Source organism: Numenius arquata, chromosome 2 (genome assembly GCF_964106895.1).
Source record: "Numenius arquata chromosome 2, bNumArq3.hap1.1, whole genome shotgun sequence".
Taxonomy (NCBI): domain Eukaryota; kingdom Metazoa; phylum Chordata; class Aves; order Charadriiformes; family Scolopacidae; genus Numenius; species Numenius arquata.
The window spans coordinates 94,666,407-94,690,117 of record NC_133577.1 but is presented as its reverse complement, the minus strand read 5'-3'; the positions used below and the strand labels follow the sequence as shown (position 1 = coordinate 94,690,117).

General features: G+C 38.3%; 1 protein-coding gene across 5 annotated transcripts in view; it reads right to left on the bottom strand.

Annotated features, from left to right (window-relative positions):
* The window catches only part of GRIP1 (glutamate receptor interacting protein 1), a 230,661-nt gene that overhangs the window by 74,117 nt on the left and 132,833 nt on the right, over nucleotides 1-23,711 (bottom strand). For all 5 annotated transcript variants that reach the window (XM_074168854.1, XM_074168855.1, XM_074168857.1 and 2 more), the window contains exons 3-7: nucleotides 7,743-7,878; nucleotides 6,654-6,799; nucleotides 3,064-3,147; nucleotides 2,117-2,192; nucleotides 609-754 (exon numbers count right to left, since the gene is read on the bottom strand). In XM_074168854.1, the coding sequence (XP_074024955.1) occupies nucleotides 609-754; nucleotides 2,117-2,192; nucleotides 3,064-3,147; nucleotides 6,654-6,799; nucleotides 7,743-7,878 (588 nt within the window). The remainder of the gene's footprint in view (nucleotides 1-608; nucleotides 755-2,116; nucleotides 2,193-3,063; nucleotides 3,148-6,653; nucleotides 6,800-7,742; nucleotides 7,879-23,711) is intronic.

The following is a 23,711-nucleotide window of genomic DNA, read 5'->3' as shown; positions in this document are numbered from 1 at the left end:
AGGGGATATGACAATTTCCAAAACAAATGGAAATAACTCAATCCCAAATCTTTTGTGAAAAATCATCTGCTTTCCTAGACCTTCCAAAAAACCTCCCATATTTTCAGTGAGTTCAATCAAAGTTTATATAAAATGTAGGCTCATTTTTCAAGCCATGATTTGCCACCTCTGCATTTCTTAACAAATTTTCTCTTCCCCATTCATTTCTATGTAGCAGTTTTGTGACTTTTTAATAATACATTGGCCATCCAGCAGCACTGGCAAAAGGCAAAAGAATTTCTGTTAGAGCAAGTAAACCCTTCTTTCATGTGACATAGAAATGCCTACACTTCATTAACCTTTATTATAAACTAGTCACTGGAAAAGTTACTTTACTAGAATCTACACTATGGTTTCACTCTACAAACCATGAAATGTCAGAATGCTAAATTACAGTAAAATACCGCTCACCTCCTTACGAACCCAAGACTAATGATACGGTGCAGAAGGGAATAGCAGTGCTAGGAGGAGCGTAACAGGTCACCATCACTTCTAAAATAGCTCATCAAGAACAGGCAGCAAAACATCACGGATGGTTCCAAAAAGTAAAGTCCCTCTTCTCAACCTACCCATCACTGAGACATCATATTCAACCAGCAGAGTCGCCTCCTGTCCGCATTGTTTGAGAATACTCATGGCTTCAGCGTGTGTCGTGCCAAGCAGTCGGATCCCATCAACACTCAGCAGCCTGTCCCCGGGTTTGATTGTGCCCTCTCTGAAGGGAGATTAAAGGAACGATCTCCATTAATAGAAGATAAATTGATTTTGAGATAATACCATTTTTATGCAGAGCAATTCTCTTGCACCCTCTCTGACATCCATCCTTCTTGCCTTAACACTTAACATTTACTTTGACGGTGAGAACATTCAGAGGGCGCAGTGGAAAGGAAATTGCTTTAATTGGAAAGTCAGCGACTGGAAAACAGCTTAACACATAGCTAAATAATCAAGTCATGTTAAATTGCAACTAAGTATAGCTTCTGCTTCAACATATGCTTTTTCTCTTCCTTGTCCACACAACTCCTCTTTCATACATATAAAACCACTTCCGCCCCAGATATTTTCTTAAAAATAAAGACGAGGTGCAAACATGTGGGTGCAAAAATGGATTGCAAAATATGAATGTCCATTTACTGATTTTCTTCAAAAATATCCCTTACTTGGATAATTCCACTTTTCTTTTTTCCCTACCTAAAAATAATTTGGCTATAAATGTACACTGTCTCCCAGGCATATCTCATAATGTATTCAAAATTATAATAGAAAATGAAATACTAACATTGTCATCTCAAAAACTGGGGAGAAAACCAAGGAAGCAAGGGGCATGGGGGTAGGAAGAAAGGGAGGGACAAAAGACAAAGGCTCTCTTGAAACGTTTGCTTCTCAATTAATGTTTCCAAGGTCAAAAATGTCAGCACAGTCTACAGAAAATCAGCCAGTTTTAAAGAAACTGCCCTTTGAGTTTCTTTAATGGTTTAGGGACACAAACGCCATTTTTGAAAATATAACTCATACATATAAATAAAGTGAATATTCTTTCTTCATATAGATACAATATGTTAATTGGGCCAAAACATAAATCGGTACTCAGAAGCTGTCCAGGTGGTTATATATGAACGTACATGCACATATGTACAAACACCTTAAAAGAATAATACAACACCACCAAAACACATGACAGGATTTTTCTGAAGTGGAAGAGAAAAAGATTATGGTGCTAGAGGATAAAAAGCATAATGAAGAGCTACACCAGTTGTCTGAAGGCTGCAAAAAGTGGGCTTTGAGCTACTGCAGGCATTTGTTCTAACTATTTTAGGTTGATTTTTGAAAGTGTTTAATGGGGAAATCTTGAAACATGGAACATACTAAATTAAAGTTCACACACACCATGATGTGCCGAGCCTCTGTGGTTGCCAATTACTGTTGTTATTATTATTACAACTAACGCATAAAACCAGAAATTTCAAAGGAACGGGTTGGCATAGATCCACCTCACTCCAAATCCTAACTTCTGTCCCAAATAATTCACTTCCTCCATTTCTCTTTCACATGCACTCCAGAGAAAGATGAATTGTACCTGTCAGCAGGCCCTCCAGGTCTAACACATGTTATTACAACAGGACGAGATTTATTTCTGTCATCGTGTGCTCCACCTAGAAAGGGAAAAGTGAGAGAAAGCACACCTTCATTTTATGCTTTTCATGAATGCTCATTTCCAAAAGGCAAGCCTAAATCTTGCAGCATGCAGACTTACAGATGAGCTAAAAAGATCAAAAAATGGCCAACCCATTAATATGAACCTCCACTGAATTTTATCTTAAATAACATTGACCTACTCTATGGTATAGAGAATTCTTTATAAAATATTTCTACAGAGTGATTCTTAATAAATGTGTGTTCTTTTCTTAGAACCTCTACTCTGCAAATCTGATCTCAGTGTGAAAACTTACTGTTCTGCAGTCTTTGCTGCACAGAGATAAAACATCCATACTTCATGTATATTCAGAATAATGAGTAGCCAGTAAGGAATTTATATATTAAATTTAAAAAAAAAAAAACCACAAGTTTTACATGAAGAAACTAATAATTCATCATTGGGGTCCATTATATAGCAGCTGCATAGCTGATATTTTATCTTAAAAATAAAATGATAATACTTTTGTTGTACAATTCAGACTATCAGCATGATTAATCAAATTTTGTTCCTAATTTATACAAATACTGTAAGTGAATCTTTCTTAAGAGCTACAATTTTCCTGCTGATTTCAGTGGTAGCAGAATCTGGTCTTATGTCAAACAAGGTTTATCATGTTCTTGGCATAGTTGTTTAATCATTGTTCTTCCATAAACAAAAATTAGAGCGCTTCATAAAAGCAGTACATGAATGTATGGAAAAAGTAATACATAAATCACAGAGATTTTTAAAACTGTAAGACATAAACCTTGAAACTATTTCCTTGTTCCATAAAAACTTATCGCTTTTTTTGCTGATTTAGAAAATACAGTTCAAATTTAATAACTCACCTCTTATTACAAATCCAAAAGTGTTCCCCTCTTTATGTAAAGTAACTTCCACAGTTCTAAAGATGAGACCTGATCCTTGTACAGCTAAAAGAAAAAAAAAAAAACCGAAAAAGAAAAAAATCCAAACCTTAATTATTATTATTTTTCTAATTATACACAGAGATTTGCACCTTTTCCAGTTCAAGCTAGCTATTGTGTTCCTGGTCATACAATTGGAAAGACTCCACTACAGAACAGTCAGGTTAAAGACCTATAATTAAATACAACTCATCCTCTTTTTGAGAGAATTTTTGGCCAGATATTTTGCAAATTGCCAACTGTTTGGATAAAGAGCCATAGATGCATATAACGGATGAGGAATTTGAGCCTTAGTGTTTAAATTGTTGCATAATTTTGTTTTTCTTATAGCTGCAGAAAAGAGCCAGAACAGATGGAAATCCACAGTGAGACACAAAAAAGACAAATCAAGTTCTTAAAACTACCTAAGGAGTTTGTTTTTCAGGTGTGAAAACTTTTATTTGTACTGCTTAAAGTCAAGACAGTCGAGATTTTTAGGGTGCATCCCTCATCTCAGATTTCTAGGTTAAGATGAAAAAAGTATTTTGTATCATAAGGATCTGTTATTTTTTTCCATTTTCAAAATGTAACATGCTCCCTCATCATTGGTAAGCGAGTAAAAAAATCTCTGACTTCTAGTCGAGCCAGTATTTTCTCTGTAAGCACTAGAGACGTGGTGCACAGCTGGGTTAGGAGGTGAGAAGCCTAATGCACAGACTGACACATTTGGGTGTGATAATCCACTTTACAGAATTTGAAACCTCCACTGTTAAGAGACCAGTGGGCAGCCTACTATGAGCTTTTACAGGAAAAATGTTGGCAGGGTGTAAGAACTCCCATTTCTAAAGGGAAAAGGATGCTGGGCAAAATCACATGCACGCACACTTCCCAGCTTCCATTAAGACAATGCCAACAGCACAACATACATAAAGATTAAAAAACCCCACCCTTCTATAAAATAAATGTGCTGTGAGCAGCAGAACTAATGAAAACATATGTCCTTTAATGCTCCTGCCTGCAATAATCAGAGTTTCCCCGTCCCTTGTTAGGATACCTGAGAGGGCAATGGACACCACAGGCTGCACAGCTGGGGAGGTGTGTGTCACCGGCCACGGAAGGCCCTAAGAAGAAGTGGTGCCCCCTCAAGTGCTCTCTCTCTGAGGAGTCCCCCGCTCGCAGACTTGCTCAAGCGTCTATTTCCATGAAACGTACTATAATGTTCTTTTCTTTTGGAGTCTTTCAATCCCTATTATAACAGTTACTGCAGGGAACCAGAAGAACCACCCAGTGAAATCATGTAAATCCCATTTCCTTAGGAAAACAGGTGAAAAGACAGCCCTCCAAAGCATTGTTCTGTATTGCAGTTAATTCCTGCTACAGCTTGAAGATCGGGACCGTGTTATTCAAGTCTGTGTGGTTGTATCCTTTTCAGCTAGAAATGCTTTACTGACTGAAAAGGACTAAATTATGGGCAGGAGAAGAAGGACTAAATTATGGGAAGGAGAAGACAACTCTTGCCTTCATTCCTACCAACAGAAAGTGGCCCTGCGTGTAGCTCAAGCTGAGTCCACACTTCCTAATCCGCTTGGTGTGGCCTCTAACCTCCACGGGGGACAGGAGAAACTTTCAGTTGAGTGGCAAGGAATGGCACACAGCGTCTTTCCACTTGGGTAACAACCATTCGGGTGGCTGTCCTCCACCCCGGCCTCAGGCAGGGAGGGGAAGGAAGTCCTTAATCTTTAGCAACAACAAAAGGCAGATGCAAGGAAGGCATAGCTCACGTTCCAGTTTAAAATGTTGAGGTGGCTCATGTTGAAAATAGCAGCTGGATGCTCCTGCTGTGAACGCTGCCAGACAAGGAAGGAAGCACTAGGTAGAGTGGGATTACTAGTGTTCAGCCAGATTTAATCCATCATCATTAAAAGTTCTGACATGTCCCCACTCTGAAACCATGATAGTCCTCTCTCTGAGGGTGTAACTGTGAGAACAACAGTAGAATTTCATTATGTGTGGGGCAGGGAAGAAGGTGCCAGGACTTCACCACGTGACCTACCGGAAAACTTCTGTGTGTAATGATGGCACTGTAATCTAGCTTGCTCACTAGAAGTTAATGGGAACAACTAGACTGCTAAGTATCTCCAACTTTATTAGCTGTGACTGCATGAAGAGGTCAGAAATTTCAAGGACTTAGAGAAAAAGTTATGATTGCTACTGTAATTTAGCATGTAAAAATCTGGTTTCAGTGGACAGGAGTGGCACATATGCCAAATGCAGGTGAAACACAAGCCCACTCGAAAAAGTGCAAACCGAATAATGCTCATAAAAACAATTACAATTCCAGCAAAATAATTCTGAACTCAGCTGACTTCATTAATTCAAATACTGTTTTTTTGAACATGAAGTTCCCTTACCACAAGTGAGCACTAATCAACAGAGAACATACAAAACATATTAAGGTAGTTGTCAGAAGATCATAAAAAGAACCAAATATGTAATTAGACTACCCCTCCAGCTGCTAGAAAGCAGCGGGGAGTTCATCTGTTTCTGAACACCCAAAAGAGTGATGGATTTTTTGGCGTCTATTGCAAGCAAAGTCTTTATTTAAGGAGACAAGAGCTTCCTAGCTGGCTCCGCAGATTTTTCTGGCCAAACACCAGGAAATCACATTTTCTCCCCTCCAGTGAGCAGCATAAAGGAGCACACACTCTTTCAAAGGTGTGACTGGTGCAGCCCCCTTGGTGCCAGACAGCCACCTGCCACTCACTCCTTCACTTTAGGTCCCAGGTTTCCAACTCACCATTTCTCTAGCTTTCACTTCATACCTGATAGCCTCAATTCCCATTGATTTTCTCCTACAGACACACATTCACATACACAAGCACAAAAAGAAAGAGCAAAGGAGAGGCAAAGGAAACACTCAGTAGCATTCTGTGACTTTGATGTCAGCATAAACTTGTATTTTGAAGACAATCCTGCTCAGCAAGAAGCCTTTGTTTCAGTCACACAGTTCTTGCAGGTTTATGTATCCCCGTGGACTACCCCACTGGATCTTCTGCTCTACAAATGAGATGTTGCCTAAAAGTGATATCAGAAAACACTGGAAAAGTCTCAAAGTATGTTCTTTAAATGGGAGAGCGGGAGGGTGCTGCAAGTGGAGAAAAGGAAGGAAAAGGCAGAGGCAGAACTCGCAAATATTCACTGGTCTCAACTCAGATCTTCCAGTAACAAGAAGGATTCTCCTGCCCTGGAATCTTCCTAATCTCATTCACAGTATTGAAAACGTGAACAAACAAAATAGTTGACAACTCTGCTCTGTTGTTGTTGGGATTTATGCTCCTAAAACACCTGAGCATCTCTGAGAGCATCCCCCTGTACTGCCAGCTCTTTTGTACCGCTGCTACGCTCTGCGATAAGCCAGAGGAAAAAAATACAAAAAACCAACCACTACCAAAAATGATCACCAACCATGCCCATCTCACTGTTGACATGTCTGCTATTCTGCATAGGTTTCAGTTTTTTCTGCTATTACTTACAGACGGGAGGCAGCTCATACTCTACTTCTAAAACAACCCTCTCGCCAACGTTCTTGAGCAGGCTGATGATCTCATCATGGCGAAATTTAGTCAGGTTGATTCCATTCACAGATTTGATGAAGTCCCCTACATCCAGCTGGTCACTCCTAGGAAAAAGTACATATTCCTTTTGTTAAAGACACGTTTGCTGGACCAAATTAAATCCTTTAAATTACTATTGAGTGATGATAAGAAATTTTTTTTCCATTCACCTAGTTTAAAGCAAGTTGATCTTTCAAACAGAAAGTGGCATTTTAAGATCTTAATCTAGTCTGTCTTATTAAAAATTAAAAGAAGAATATTGTTGCATTATTAATTTCGGATGTACAAAACCAGCTGTACAATAAAGGAGTTGGACGATTTGACTGGTTTGGGCATAGCATCCAGGAAATCGTCTTCTTCATGTCCCCATCTTTCCCTCTTTCTTCGGGAAGCGTCCAAAACTAGTTTTTTTGGACAATAGCTGCCTTCACAGCTAACGTCACAGCTACAGGAGACAAGACACAGCCCAAAAGCACATGTTCTCCTCAGTTACTTGGAATGATTTAGCTTAACCTTTATCTTTTGACTTGTCTCACTCACGAATAACAGCTTTTTTTTATTTCCACTGTAGTAGTAAGGAAGGTAGCTATGACTTTAGACTCTTAATCGTAAAACCAGCAGATTAACAGTTTTTTTAAGAAATTAAATTATGGTAGTACTATAGTTAGTTTTTCCATTTTGTCCCCCCCCTCGTATTTTATGGTTCCTCTCTCAATTTTTTGTTCAAGGACAAAAAGTAGAAAATAAAACGTATACAATTTAGAAGAAACTTCATTAGTCTTATGATAACTTTCAAATATTTCATTGATATTTCCAGTTTTTGTCAAAAGTAGCCTTGAGGGAAGAGGGGGACCAGCTGTTGCCATTTGTCTCTGAGCTTCTCCAGTCTGATGGGCTGCCATTATAGATGCATCTAGTCACATATCTGTTAGTGACCTTTCTGATGCGGTACATATTTCTGAAGCAATCACATCTTATAATGCATTTTATGGCTCGAGATGTGGTTACCTAGCAGCGATTCCTCCTTGACGAAGGTTAGATACTCTTGGTTTCCCATCCTTGTCGATTCCACCCGATACTGTAAGCCCTAGGGTGGTGCCTTCTTTTTTCATTAATTCAACTATTGTTGAGCCCTTGAATTCCTCTGTTGAAAGAAAATTATTGGCATTATTAAAATTTAAGTGATAACACAGATGTTGCCTTTCTAAAATGTCATCTACCTCCCAAGAAAACTATTGTGTACGTTAATAAGAAATAACGTGTACATCTGGAGATTTTTATGTTACAATTCGCAAGTTCTATCCGCAAGGCTCTGCATATAGATAAATCTGAGACATATGTTCTGTAAAAGGTTATTAAAAACTACACCAGTGTGCTAGTATACGATACAGAGCCAATAAATACAAAGTCTGGCAACACTTACAACCAAAGGTAGTTGTTTCACATTTTTAAAAAGCTATCTTTCCTCATTTTCTGGTTTCTCCCTCTGACCTCTATGTTTTATAAAGTACTTCAACTAATTAACTAAATACAAGGGTAAAAGACACAATGATGTAATAGTATTAGAAAATTTTAGGTTGAGGCTCACTTTGAGGCCACTAGTAGATGTCAGTGTTAATCAAAACAACTGAACGTAACAAGAACCCAGATGAAGATTAAATATATCAGATCTTAACAGTTTTATTCCTTACTCTTATACAAATATATCTCCAATGTAACTCTCTGAAATCTCTGCAGAATAGGTATAAAGTAAGTGAAGGGCTTTCACAGTCATGTTTATATAAAATTTCCCTCACATGCTGCCTGAGACACCCTCTTCTGCAGTTTGCCCATTTAGCATTCTTGGAAAATGCCAAGCTAATCCCACAGACTTCGACAAATGCAGGTCACCTGCAATGGAAAGCCTCGAGCTCTTGAAAAGAGATGTCCCTATTGCACATTGATGTCCCTATTGATGGACAAGGCAATCTACATATGCCCAGTTCCAGCAAAGCTGCAACTGTTTAGAAAGCCATGAAGCAATCATATCTTATGTCCACTGTTTCCAGTCAGAGAAGACCCATTAAAATCACCAGCTGCCCAGATATTCTGGAAAAATACATCAAGTCCTAAAGATCCACCTAGAAAACGATGAAATCCTGGAAGGATCATCCATCTCTCTAGTCCTTTTCAGCATCAATGTGCAGCGTTTAGGTGAACCGGTCAGATACAAACATCATATACATACTGTAAACAAGCAGCATGTCTGCACTGCACTAGTAATCTGGCTGTGGCAGCATGAGATTTAAAGACCAAAAGCCAACCAAAAGCCAAGCAAGTTCCTTGTATACATTCATATGTTCACCAATAAGGTCTAGAATAAGCACTATACAAACAGCAACAAGGCTTTATCAATACCTTTCCATATGACTGAGAAGATGACCTAATGCATCTTCATCTCAAGATGAAGAACAGCTGCCCTGACTGAGAATTGCCAAACCTGAGCAATACAGAGATAATGGTGGCAGGCAGAGGAAAGCATTCAGAAGAGCCTCCAGCCCTTGGGGAGTATCCTGTAAACCTTGGTAGTACTTCTAATAGGGTTAACTGCTGAATCTTTTGCAGATGTAGCATCATCCTATGCAATTCTCCTGCTCCTTTTAAGGTGGCTGACAGGCTCTTTCCGTCCTAGCTGATGATGACCTCACTTCAGTTATTCACATTTTAATCATTATACAGCATGACGTAAGTGTTTGGGCAAGAATTCTCCTAGGCTTATAAAGCTTCTACTAAGACAAAATTCTGCAATGCATTCAGTCAGCAGCATGAGCTGTCAGAAGCAGACAGTAGCACAGCTACCTGGTGCATTCTCCAGCTTGGCTGACACCAAACCATCATTTGGAAGCTATTGAGCTTCCACAATGTCTGCTCACATCTGGCCTTTTTGATAGTTCAGAAAGCACAGATGTGATTACCTGCATCTGAACATGTAGACATGTTGCATAGCTGTAGGAGACGCTATGGACCAAAGTGCTGCTTTCGGTTTTATAAAAACCTGCAAGTATTCATAATGATTACAAGAGTTAGTCGTGGTACTTACTGCGAACAAAAATACTGTACATTTGCACCCATGATGCAACTCAGGTCCTTTGCCAGCGTGTCATGCTTGTTTATTCAGGGTTTACTCAATCATGAGATCTGGAGTCAAAAGGAAAATTCCCCTCTCTCCCCCACCTCCCAAAATGAATCCTTCCTTTGCACTTCTCAGTAGTGCAATCTGGTTGTCAGAAGCATCTAAGATTATTTTTTTTTTTAAACGAATACTTTGCCAGAATGTGTATATAGGCCATCAACAGTGCACTGCCCATGCCTAATCTTTTGCCACAGCATAATACTGCCATGTGTTTTGATCTTTTATATAGGTTCTAAGTTTGCAATGCAATGCTGGGAAATACTCTGCTGCCTGAAGTGACATGTGGAACAGATGATCCATGCAGTATTTTAAGCTAGCTAATGATGACACAGTTCCCTGCAACTACTGGCACGGAAAGCAATGACCAGGCTTGTTCCTCCTCACCATCTATTCTGACAAGTTTCTGCGTACCTCTGCCAACAGAACAGGGACCTCTAAACACTCTTCCTTGGTAGGCAGGAGGGAAAGATGCACCAACACCGTAAGGGAGTGGTGGTGGGAAGTGCTCATTGCTAACTGACAGATAAGGTCATCTAGGAGTATGCAATAGTTTCATTAGGTTTGCCCCTCTGAAAGGTTTTATAGATTTTGTTGTACATAATCATAGCAGGAAGAAATTAAACCACCTAAGCTGGATTTGCTTATAAGAGACTGTTATCCTTGGGAGTGCTCTGAACCAGGTCCATTTGATACCCCAGTCTCTGTTTTTCATCTTTGCTTTCTTAAGTCGCACATGATTACTGTTCTTATAATATTATATATTACATGTTTACTTATCTACATTGCTTTGACATTATTATTACAGACTAATCCCACTGGAGTATTATTGAAATGCCCAATATCAGAACAACCCTGGGACTTCATTTCCAATCCAACAAGCAACTGCATCTGTACATGCTACTCCCCAACTAATGCAAGGTCAGTCTCTATTCTCTAGTTAACACAATGCTATGTTGCTTTTGGTGGGTTAAAAATCAAACTACTTCATGTATCACTTCACTCATAATTCATTACTTATGCCAACCAGCAAATTCCTAATTAGTTAGAAGTCTCTGGGGTCTGTTCTTTCCTACAGGTACTCCCACATTGCTAATAACATTAGCATAGCCAGCATCAGAAGGGAAGGCAAAGAAGTTATTTCCAGATTTCTTTTAATTTATGAGTAAAACAGGAATTGAATTTACAAGTCTTTTCCTTAGTGGTAAACTGAATGTAGAGCATGAGCTTAAGAAATGTCTTCTTACTCTGTAACAGTTTATGAAATATCAAATACCAGAACACCACTCCTGCAGTACACCTCTGTGATACGAACCAAATGAATTATTCTAAAATTAAACCATGTAGAGAAAAGATGGTTCCAAGTCTATAAAAAGCCCAAATCAATACCGTTTTACACTTCGGTTGGATAAATGCACTTGAGAACTTCTTCCCCTCCTCCTATTAACAGCTTGGGTAGCACAGCTCACACTGGGTCCTGCCCTCCCTCGGCCTGGGGAGGGTTTTGGGACAGCCCTGGGACTTCCACCGCTTTCTCCTGCTGCTGAGGTGATCCAGGGCACACGCCTGTCCACGCTGCACCAGTCGCCCTACAGCTTTGGGGCATCCACCTACCTCCGGTACGGGGCTCAGGAATCCTGCTGAATACTGGAGATGGGTTGGGCAAGGGGAGTGCAGACATGCACACTTGTACACACACACACATATACACACACACTTGTACACACATGCAGACATAAGACGGAAAAGAAAAGTTCTGCTCCAAAGAGCTTCATTTACATCTCCAATCCTGTTAAGGTGGACCACATATAGCAACTGCACTCTAAAGAAAACATTACACTGCTGAGGTTTTCTTAATTTCTTAATGCTTCTCTTAGGTTCACGGCTGCAAAACCGTAATTGTGTGTGTACCTGACTTGCAGCAGAGTCAGTTGGTCGACCAAGACTATGATCTGCCCTGCAACCTAGAAGCCTACAGGGGTACTCAACATAGCACAAGAAAACTTCAAAGATAAGAAGGTGCTCCAATACAAGACTGGGTAAATCTTACTGTGAGAATATGAATAAATGGAACAACTTGCAGGTAAGTAAAACCCAAGAAACACCGCGTCAAATTAATTTTTCTTCAAGGAGCACAGTATCATGACAAAGCTTCTAGAATTTTATACATGATCAGACTTTTTGCAATTTCCTACCTTTTGATGTATGTAAATAACAGGTTTTAATGTATAAAAAGAATGGAAAATAAATTGACTGAATAATTGACAGAAATGACATTTCTGAACCTGGAATATATTCCCTTCTTCAAAAAGAAAATTAAATACTAGACTACAGAAGTGATTTTTTTCACAGAACACTATTTGAAAGCTGAGAGAACTCTTAATCAAAAGTTTTATCATCTATTTTCTATATTCCTACAATTTTATATCTTAATTTACATATTAAAGTAAAACTGAAAAAGATTTGCCTTCATTCCAGAGTGTTTTTTCTATCCCTTCTGTGAAAATTTCATTTTAAAATCCAAGAAAATGCCTAAAATCTACACAATCAGGTCAAGTGCTGTATCTTCCACCTAGTGAATGAGTTTGTTCAGTGCAGCCAGGACAGGGCATAAATGGAACTTAACCTAAAAGTAAAAAAATACTTGCTGTTATTGATTGTTTCCTACCAAAAGACATACATAATCAATAAGTAAGTAATTGGTAAGTCTGTTGAAAATACAGTCAATGCTGTCCTTGTATGGATTTTCCCTGTATGTCAGCAGAAATTCTACAGAGGAAACATTTTGCTTTACATCCCAGTAGGCATCTCACGGCTTAGCAAGAAATCACATAAAGATAAAGTCAATTCTTAAGAAAGAGATAGCAGTTTGTTTTATTGGGGACATCACATCTACTCAATGTTTCAGGTCCTGTGGGTAGGTGTATTTCTCTGAGTGTGACAAGAGGGATGTCAAGAGATGATGAACGCTCCATTCCTTGTTGCCCTTTTCCTGACTGGCTGTCACTAACTCCTAAAATACCTAAATTTTTATTAAAAACAAGCAAACAAAACAATATTGGTGAAGAGAATCTGAAAACATAAAGCTGACTGTAACCTACTCTGCGCCATCTCCTCCTGCCGATAGAAGGACAATCCCCAAACCAGTCCTGGTTCAGAACCCAGCAACCTACAGAAGACAAACTGTATGAGGTTTGGGTATGAGGTGCATCAGAGCACATCTACAAGGCACAACACACGGCGGTTGATGTAACCAACAGGACTGTAAATTTAAAACAACGCCAATGCAGGCTGCCTTGGGTTGTTGGCTGGGTTAATGTGAGCTGGGTAGCTTGGATAAATGTTGTACAGGTGAAATGTTGTACCTTTTTCAGTGAAAGCAAGGGAGATGGGTAAGGCTCAGGCACTGGCAAAAAACTCCTTAAAATAGACTCAACTTACACCAACAGCTATTTTTGTTGTGTACAGGGCATTACACAATTCTATTTTTTTACTTTTTCAGCTGTGAGATCATCTACAAGATGACTTTGCCACTGCAGAAACATTATCTAAAAACCAAATACCTTCCACCTGCACTTATAAACTGGAAAAACTCTGCCTGTTGCCTGGCCTAGGCATGACATAGAAAAGGAAATGATGACATTTTATAATCAAATATGGGCCATCATATACAGGATGTGATCACATAACTCACTGAAGGCCTGCAGGTCACAGCAGCACAGCTCGTAGCTGGGTTCATTGGTTTCCCGCCTAACAAGAGCTTAGTTCTTCTGCTATTTGGTTTTTGGTATGTTTTTCATATTCTAAGGCACAGAAATGGATACCTTGACAGCCAACTCTCTCTAAATGAAAACTGAGGCACACAACAGGGGTGGTCTTCAATTTAGCATCAAACATAAGCATTACATTTGAAATTCCGTTTATAACTAAAACATTAGATGTTAATATAAATATCCCAAACCTGAAATCAAATAACCACCAATGGAAAGCCAGTAACAGACAAAAAGTGCCTCTTCATTCGTAATGACAAGAACCTTCTGCAATTTGTTAGCAGAGGAGAATTGGAAGAAACACCTGATATATGACACAGTTATTGATGCACATCACAGTAACTTCAGCAATTGCATTTCAGGAGTGAATTGGTTAGTAGGACTGTATGAATACGACCCGTTCTACAAAAACAATGTCTCTTTGTGAGTGGGATAGAGGAAAAACCCACAATCAGCTGTTGGAGAACAGTGTTTCATTTTTTACAGTGACGAGAGTTAAATCATGATTACCTTCCAAAGGCTGAGCATTTCCATCCCACAGCCTGCAGTGCAATTATAACTGCAGTTATAACAAACTGTCCCAGAGCTTCTCTGGCAGCAGCACAGCCACGCTACCAATGGCACATGTTCAAGAGCCACCATCCTGCTTGTGTCTGAATCCACCCCTCATAGACAGGAGTGGTAGAAAACATTTGCCAGAAAATGCAAAAAATGGCATGGCATGGTGTAAAAAAAGTTTTCACAGAGAAGCAGCTTCACGCAGCAATGATAAGAATGATCTCTGTACAGCAAGCTTACAAGGGATGGTGCCATACGAGGATGCAAAAAAGCCTGCTTTAAACTTAGAGGGAAAAGCAGTCTATGGATGCAGTTGTGTAAGAAGCAGAGAGGTTTCTCCAGGCTGACTGCAGCAGATATGCAGACTAAGATGGGAGATGGATGGCCATGCAGCTTCTCCAAGCAAGGTAAGTGCTGATGAGGGAATAACAGCCTATTTAGTCCTCTGGATAGTCCTGCTTACAAAAATTCCATAATGAAATATAGTTTTCAAATACGTTTTTTTGAGTTTGCTTTTGTTCACAATCGGGCTGCACAATAATGCCAGAAAACAAAAAAATCAAGAATACATGTTGATACTCAAAATACTCCCAAACATTCCAAGCACTAGCAGCCTAAAATTATTCATGATGTTACTTTGTCAGATGCTGTGCATTCAAGACATCAACTTGAGTTATCTCAATACAGATGACAGCATCTGATTCTTCTAAGAATCAGCACTGGCTGATTCTGGCACTACTAGCAATTTTTGTCAGTGACCACATCTGAATTCTTCTCTCTGTAGTTTGTTTTTCACCCTGTATCAAGGCTTGAAAGTATTAGGCCACACACAGTCAGAACAACAACAAGCCCCTCCCTTTCTACGTTTTCTTGAAAAGGCTGGTAACAAGTCTTGTGGAGGAATAAAATGAATGCTACTAGCAAGGAGATATGTGAAAACAATTTTTTTTTTTTTTCATTCCATCTAGTTTTGGACTGTATGGGAGAACCCAAATGTAGGGAAGGGCAAAACCACAGCCACTGACAAAATGTTTAAAACTGCCACGTCATTTGGAAGGTTCTTATTTTTAAGGTATCTTTCTGTCATTTTTTGCTCATATGCTTCCTGTTTTCTTAGTTTGTGCAGAGGTGGAACGTAATACAGTGCAGAACATCTGTGTAGAAAGAAATTGAAAACATACAAGTTTTATAATCCCCTATTATAGGTAAAGAATCAAATTACGAGCTTGAATTCCAGTAAGTATATTGAAGAACAATCAACAAATTTTAATTAAAATGGATTTAGAAAGTAAGATATGTTTCAAGTGTCAAAAATAAAATAATTACTATTAAAAATCCCTGAGCAAATCTTGGCAGAGAAATTCAATTAGAGGAAAAATCATTAATAAAATTACAAAACCTTAAAACATCTGGCTTCAGTAAATACGAATACTTTAATATATTACCATAAAAAGATACAGATTTAGTGGAATCACAACAAGAAAACTTTTTTTTTTTTTCATTATTACATACAAAGAAGATGTTTTATCCCTGATGCGCCACCTTGCAACAGGGCTGGAATAAAGATGCAGTGTGAACTACAAACTTGCTCAATGATATAGCCTAGTTAAGGCACATTTATTCCTTGAGCTAGCTGTGAAGTTCTAGTGTTTTCATTGACGGCTTTCTTTGGGAGAGTATCTACGCTACCCGTTGATGACTACCTGCAGGCTTGAAGATCTGCAATGATCAACTTCCTTATCTTTGGATAAGGATCTGTTCCACCTTGAAGGCACTTGCTAGGTGTTAGTAAGTTCAAGCATTTTTCTGCTTCCACATCATCTGTGGTGGCAGTCAAATTCCTGAACGTGTGTGGGCCCAAAGCAGCTCACTAAACTGTCAATGCGGAGCTTTCTGGAGCAAGGACACTGGAGAGCAGGGCAAAACAAGCATAATGATGAACGAGATGATGGTCTCAACCTTCACAATCTCTTCAACAGACATTACAGGGTTTTTCAGAGGTCAAGCCTGTTTGCTTCCATACAATGTCATTTTTTTGCTTGGGTGGGAAATGGGTAGCAGAAGGTACTGTTGAGCTAAAGCCTACACCCATAGTAATCTCAAATTTGTATTTCCCACATGAAACCAGTGTCTCCTTTTCAAAATTTTGCTTCATGCTATAAGCAATCAAGTCTTAAACTCAAGAATGGCTTGTGCATCAGCAGTCCTACCTGTTAAACATTACGGATGAAGAAAGGAAAATTAGTCTTCTCTAGATTTCTGTCTGAATTGGGTGAAAGCTTCATTAACCCTCCTCCCTTGCTAGTGGAAATCCTGCTGTGCAGAGCAGCACAGAGCTTTGACACTGACATGGTATTTTGATTTACAAAACTTCTTCCCATAATTCTGATGGATTCACATCCAACTTCCTCTCCATCTCCTTTATTGAGAAATTAGCATCAAGAGAACTCTTGCTAATTAACATTTATTTGTACATTATGAGGTGACATTATTGACAAAAGTGCGCCCTGACTGTTTCAGTTTCTCTGCTTTCTACAGTTACCAAAATGGATCAGGCAGGATTGATTACAGGACTGATTGCATTTGTGCATTTCAAGGCAGGAAGGAACCATTGAGAACAATTCTCTCCCTGATCTCCTGACTGACGCAAGCACAGAAACACGATACAGCCATATCTGCAGCTACAGATTTCCTTTTAGAAAGGTATCCAACGTGGCTTTGAAAGCATGATGTGATGGAAAATCTGCTACATGTGCAGGCAATGTCTATCTGAACTGGGAGTAGACAAACCTTCAATCCCAAGATGTCATTATACTACCACCATTACGTTCAGAATCTCCCTGCAGATACAGAACTGTAACCTCTGATTAAATCACCTCTTAATCTTCTTTCCATTTTAGATTAAGAACTGCCTGAATTGCTTAGGTTTTTTGCCATTTAAGACATGTTTTGCAGCTCCTTCCAATGTTTCTGCATCCTGTGAGTATCAGCTAAGTTTTAGCAATAGGGCCATTAGATCCCGTTTCTCCATTTAAGCTGTCATTTATCTTTACGAAACGTACTTTGAGTTGCCTGGCATGGCCTACAGTTGCTACGTAATTTAACATTTTAGTTAATACAAAACATCAGTTTTCCTTTTATGACGTGGAACTGAGATCACAAGTATCATTGCAAAATCGAAGCAGTGAGGAACAGAAAAGAATATAGTAACAGCATCAACTCCTTTTTAGATAAACTGTTGTGCAGGCACTTAAATAATGGTGAATTTTCAAGTATATATTATGACAACTGAAATTCAGAGGCAAGGACGAGTAAAACTTTTCCTAGTACTTGGATTAAGGAGCAGGTATTTTAAGTTTTCAGGGGTCTATACCTCTTTGATTGTAGAACATACGAAGTCAAATGACACACACATCCTGTCTTTCTACTTGGTAGTACTGAGGGAGATTTGGCATGACAAAAGGGCTTAAAATCCTTGGAAAAATGAGAAATGTATGAAAAAAAAAGAATGAGAATAAATGAGAAAAATGGAAGATGAGAGTGAATACTTCCTACAGATTTTACCTTTTGTCCTTTGTGCTGAGTGATCACTGATGCCTTTATGGTTTGCTTACTCTCTACCTTTGTGGAAAACCACAAGCTAGAAATACTCACTTCTGGAAGACCATAGTTCAAAAATAGTCTGAAAGAATGCATAGCTATGAATGTTTTAAAAAGTGATCTGATAATGACCCATTCTTCTTCTATACTCCCATCTGATATAAAACTAAAGTTACAAGGATGGCTTAGGGGGGAATCTAATATGCAATAACACCTGACAAATAGGATGCACTGCATTTTTTTTATTTGGTGTTTATAGTAGAAAAAAAATGCCTGTGACAAAAGAACCATTAACTTACTCAACATTAAGGATGAAGAAAAAATATAGTTATAGCCGAAGGAAAAGCAGGGTTAAAGAACTACAAAATAAGCTAATGGCTTATATTAAAATTTGCCAAATCACAGGAATAGTGATGACTTTAGCTGTCAATAGGCATTTAAAATCCACAAGGATTTACTATTCCTGTAAAAGAGGTTTGCCAACAGGGACCAAAAAAAAAGGGAAAAAAAAGAAAAGGAATAATTCAGGTATTTCTCGGCTGCTAACCTGCACTCACAACTCTCTAATCAATCTCTGTACTTTTTCCCTAAGGTTTAATGTATGCATAATGAACTAATGGCAAAGAGGAATGAAGACAGATGCATTCATTTGCATGAACTAACTTAGACAGTCAAGCTTGCTGAACAAATCACTGCAGCGAAAGAGTAAAATGCACAGCTGCAAGAATGTACCTATGTGACTTCTTCTGTCATCTAAATTGCCAGCATATGCCACAGAATTAGCACAGAAACTGAAATGGCATCGTATTAGCACCCAGTAATATTGCACGCATTAGCCTGTGAGGCAACAGTAATATTTTACATCTTCAGGTCAACTTCAAGAATCTGTACGCCGGTCTCAGCAAAAATCTGAATGTGACATCAATGTAAGAGGCTTATATTTTCCTGGAGCAGTCTCATTATTGTATGCTGCAGGAAAAAAAGACTCTCCTCTGTCAAACTCCAGAATGTGACGTGTGTTTCACAGGAAAGTTTTTTGGCTTTGCTTTCAACATTTCCTCTTATCCTCCAGAAACTTCAGGTGAAAAGGAACAAAGATGATTACACCCACCTGCTCCTCAAAAAATATTCAGCCATGCTAGCTGTGTATTCTGGTTCAGGTCTATTTCAAACACACATCTAGTTCATTGTGTCCGTTGCAATGATTTTCTCTTCTTTCGGTGACCAAGAGGTTAAGAAGAAGACAGAGTGTCTCTATGAATTGAATAAATCGCTAAAATCTTCAAATAGACTGAAACAGATAAAGATTCAGCTAAATAGTACTTCCTGGAGGCTTCAATGACCATTTCAAACAAAATGCAGTGTACAGAATCTCAACAAGGATGCAAACAGGGGAAACTGCTAATGCAACTCAAACACTGAAAATACTTAATTATTTTAAAGTAAGATTGTCTGTGCAAAAGAGCTGTCACTTTAATGAAGGCTGTTCTTAAACAGAAGGGAAATGCCTTCTTGTGAGCACTTCTTCAGGTTGCTGACTCCATGCAAACAACTCACAAGATGTGACTGTCCCTGTTTCTCTCCTCCTCTGCTGCTAAAGGATATACTGCCAGATCTTTTTAATGAAATATTTAAATTTTAAATCATTTTAAGTTTACAAAATCACTTAAGGAACCTACCAGGCCTCTGAATACAGAGGGCTCAGCACAGAGATATTCTATTACCATTTACAGTACAATTTGCTAACCAGAACTAGAGGAAAAATTATGGGAAAATTGTATTTTTATATTTTATACGGTATATAAAGTTTTATTGGTGGAAAACTTCTGAAAGTTACAAATAAGTGCATTCTGAAACTTTTTTCTTCTCCAGACACACCAACATGTGGTGTTTGTGAAATGAAATAAACATCTGCTCCCTGTGACCTGTATCTTTTTGCTTCACTGCTGCTTACACGGGGCTGTTCCCAGCTGTATGCTGTGCCAGAAGCCCGGAAAGGCTGGGGACCCCACATCAGAGTAGTTCACGAGCAGTTCAGTTATCTATCATTGGATTTATGAACTACCCCAGCTTTAATAAATCAATGCTTTTCAGCTGAAGTCTGCATCATTGTGAAATTTCCATCTAGATCAGGCACTGAGCATCTGCAATTGCTATTCATTTCACCTGAAAAGACAGGTGCTCAAATCTTCTTTTTCCTTGTATTACTATACTGTTAAATTGCTTTGAAAAATTGTGATAGGCTTACTCACATGACTAAAGCAATCACAACGGCATAAATCATACATTGCTTTCCCTTCCCAAGTATGATATCAAATGTGTCAACGTAAACTAGTTGCAATCCTTAACTCCCATTTTCAACAAAAAGCACCATGAGTTAGACTTTAGAAATTAAAAAAACCCTGCTTACCCCCTTTTTGTTTTTCTTTGTCAGATTAACACTTTGATAGTAAAATTAACACTTTGATAGTTACAACGAACTATTCCATTTGCTCCTCTTTAACCCATTAGTTCCTGGAAAATAATCTGACCAGAGATGTAATTACAGACTTAAATTTTGCAGCTATAAATTCTGAAATCTTGGAAGATGTCACTCCAGTCCGTAACTTGTACCAGATACTCAGATTAAACAACTTGTTTTTTCCTAACTTACAGACTATCTTATAGTTTGGCATACAAATAAAGGATTCCATATGCCAAACATGCAGCCATGTTTAGCATTTCTGCCATTTTTATAACATCACTTACCTTAGTGTTGTTAACGCATATCATACTAGTCTGAATGTACCTTATGGAGCCAAGATTTACACCAGCAAAGAACATCTGGCATGACAGGATTTGTTTTTACTCATAAGTGTGCAACAAACAATTCATTAAAATGGCCCGAAAGATCAGCATCATCTATAGGCATAATTTGGGATTTCCTAAGAAGAGCAGGAGAGGCTGCTGATGGTACCTAGTACTGTACAGAGATATTTATCGAAACTGGAGAATCCAGAATAATCAGCAAGTGTAAATGTTTCTAGACAGGATCTATCTTAATTCCCAGATTTAGCTTATTCTGAAGGTCACCTCTTCCAAGATTTTTTTGACTGAAAATAGACGGGAAAAGTGCTTTCTGCCTGAAGAAAACTATCTAATAAATACATTTGCCCTATTTTGTAGAACATGGTCAATTATTGTATGGAATTTTCTTCTAAGCTCGCTCTGAATAAACGTCTTGCAGATTCCACCTCCAAACTCCTTTTTCTGCTAAGGGCAGATTTAGGATGAAGTCATAATGGGGGAAAAAAGAAGCAAAAAAAATTGTCAAGCAAAACTCTCTTTTGTCAAGCAAAATAGACAGCACTTCTGGCTGATGTCACTTTGCCCACCCTGACACTTTGCTTTTAGAAATATCGCAAAATTCATGCTTCCAACCAACCCAGCTTCACCAGCAATATTTTCCAGGAAACACCTAGTTTATACATCTTACAGAATGCCTGTAATAAAAGTCTTTGCTCTGGACTTTCTTTCCCTTTGTGGTTTAGCAAGGTCTGGAGCAGGCTGTCTTCAGGTCATAACAGGTCTGCACATTCATCATGTTTTTCCCTAGTGAATACCCAGTTATCATGGACATAAAGATGCCAGCCTAATGTGAATTGCTACCACCTGATAAGAATATTTGGTATGGGTTTGAGTTTATAATGTTTAATTTTAAATCATACATGCATTAGAAAAATGCAAGATAATGCTCTGATACCTTCTGATCCCTGTGGATTGACTACTGGTCAATGATACTTTTATAGGGTAGTGAATACATTGAAATGTGCATTGGATCAGTACATAAAATTTTCTAGACTCTACACCAACTTTGTCCACAGAGATAACTGGGATCATAAAATGTATCCACAACTTGTCAAAAATACTCTGAGACTCCCAACATGCTTGACTCGGACCACGAAAAGCACATCTTACCATACATTATAATCATGTCCAGCTATCAACCTAGTTGGCTAACACTTAAGCTAGACTGACTGACTTAAACAGCTTGTCTATTATTTTCTGTGATGTGGGATTAAGTAAGTCGAGCTCCATGATTTTTATTACGTTCCTATCCACTATATGCTCTCTATTGCACCATTACCTTTTGTTAGTGGCTAAGGAATAAACCTCTTGGATTTTAATGGTCTCATTAGATTTAGATACCATCCTTATCATAAAATCACAGAAATTCCTTACTAGGTATCTGGTTTTGTAGCTACAAGTTTGTAATGGCTTTCAAATACACTTGCTAAATTTTCAATTCTAGAACTAATGACCTATCTTTTACCCAGAAGTCAACCTGAACATTTTTCAGAAGAGCATATGTTTTCACTCCCCTGTGAATGTTCCATGCAAGTTATTTAGAAATTATTATTAATTTTAATTGGACTGCAGCATTAGTTATTCTTGATATATTTGGTTTATTTTGCTGCAGTCTTGGTCTAATGGCTTGATTTGCCTATATGGCCTCTATCAGTTTTTACTTCTCACTTTCATTTACAGAAGCAATATTTTGGGGATCAATATTCACACTGCGTTACCAGGTACGATCACTCATGGTTTTTCAGTAATATCTAAAATTCAGCTGCAGCACGTGTCCCTCATTTTTCTATGACACTGGGTTTTTACTACTACAAAGGTCAATGCTCATTTTCTGTATCATTTATCTGACAAGTATTCGGGGTCACAATGTCATCTAATAGGGGAAGAAGGTCTTGGCAGGATCTTGTCTCAGAGTTACTATTAAGCTGGGCTCGTTTTGCTTCACTGATAAAATCGATTAGCATTGAAGACTGGCACTTGTTCCTGCTTGGATTGATATTTGCAGTGTCCTTCCACCAATGTTTTCTGTGATTAAGAGCACTGAAATCTCTTGATTTTGGTCTCAATGTTATTTTAACCTATTAAAATACTCCTTGTTTTGCTTTTTGTACTCTTTTCAGTTTGTTAGTAAATGACACTTCACTGAAGAGCCTTCTTTACGTGTTTATTCACACAACATTAGTGGATTACCACGACCACACAGATAAAAAGTGAGAACGGTATCTGCGATTTGGACAAGGACAATAAATAAAAAAGATAAGCATCTGCATTTTACTAACCTGTATATTACCTACACAGTTAATAAAGTCTCCCACTCTATTAATGTAAAAGGTATGAATGGATGTATGCACCTATATATATAAAAAAACAGGTGCCCAGTAAATAAATCATGAAATTAATGCAGACAGAAAAGGATTTGTGAATCCTGACAGGTGATCAAAAATCTCACTGACCAGAATAATTAATGCAAACCATGAATATATAAAGACGACAGTTTTACACAGCAATACTTAGTACACCTTTGTATTTAGAGAAGTAGTGACTGCCACTAGGATGCTTTATCTCATTCTTGTGACAGTATTCAACAAGTTTTATTATTAACCAAAGAGAGGGCAGGAGAGTCACAAAAGACCTTTCAGAATAAAGAAACATGCCTGGGAGCAAAAGACCCCAGAAGCATGATTTGTTTACTTTTAAAAAGGGAGGATTAAACAGTGATTTCATAATGAAGTACCTATAAAGGATGAAGTGAATTTTGATGAAAACCAACTCTTTATCACAAATGAGATGAAGTTGAAATCACACATACTCAAGCTAGAAATAAAAGCAGTGAGGCTAACTAACCACAAAAGGCTGCGATGGATTTTGTCACTGGCGACCTTAAAAAGATTGAATGTCTCTCTCAAATATAATTCAAATACAAGTTGAAATATAAGTAAATTCAGGGAAGTCGGATGTTTAGTTTAGATGGTCACCAAGGCATCTTCTGGCCCATGAACTACATGTAAAGTCACAATAAATCCAATAAAATCT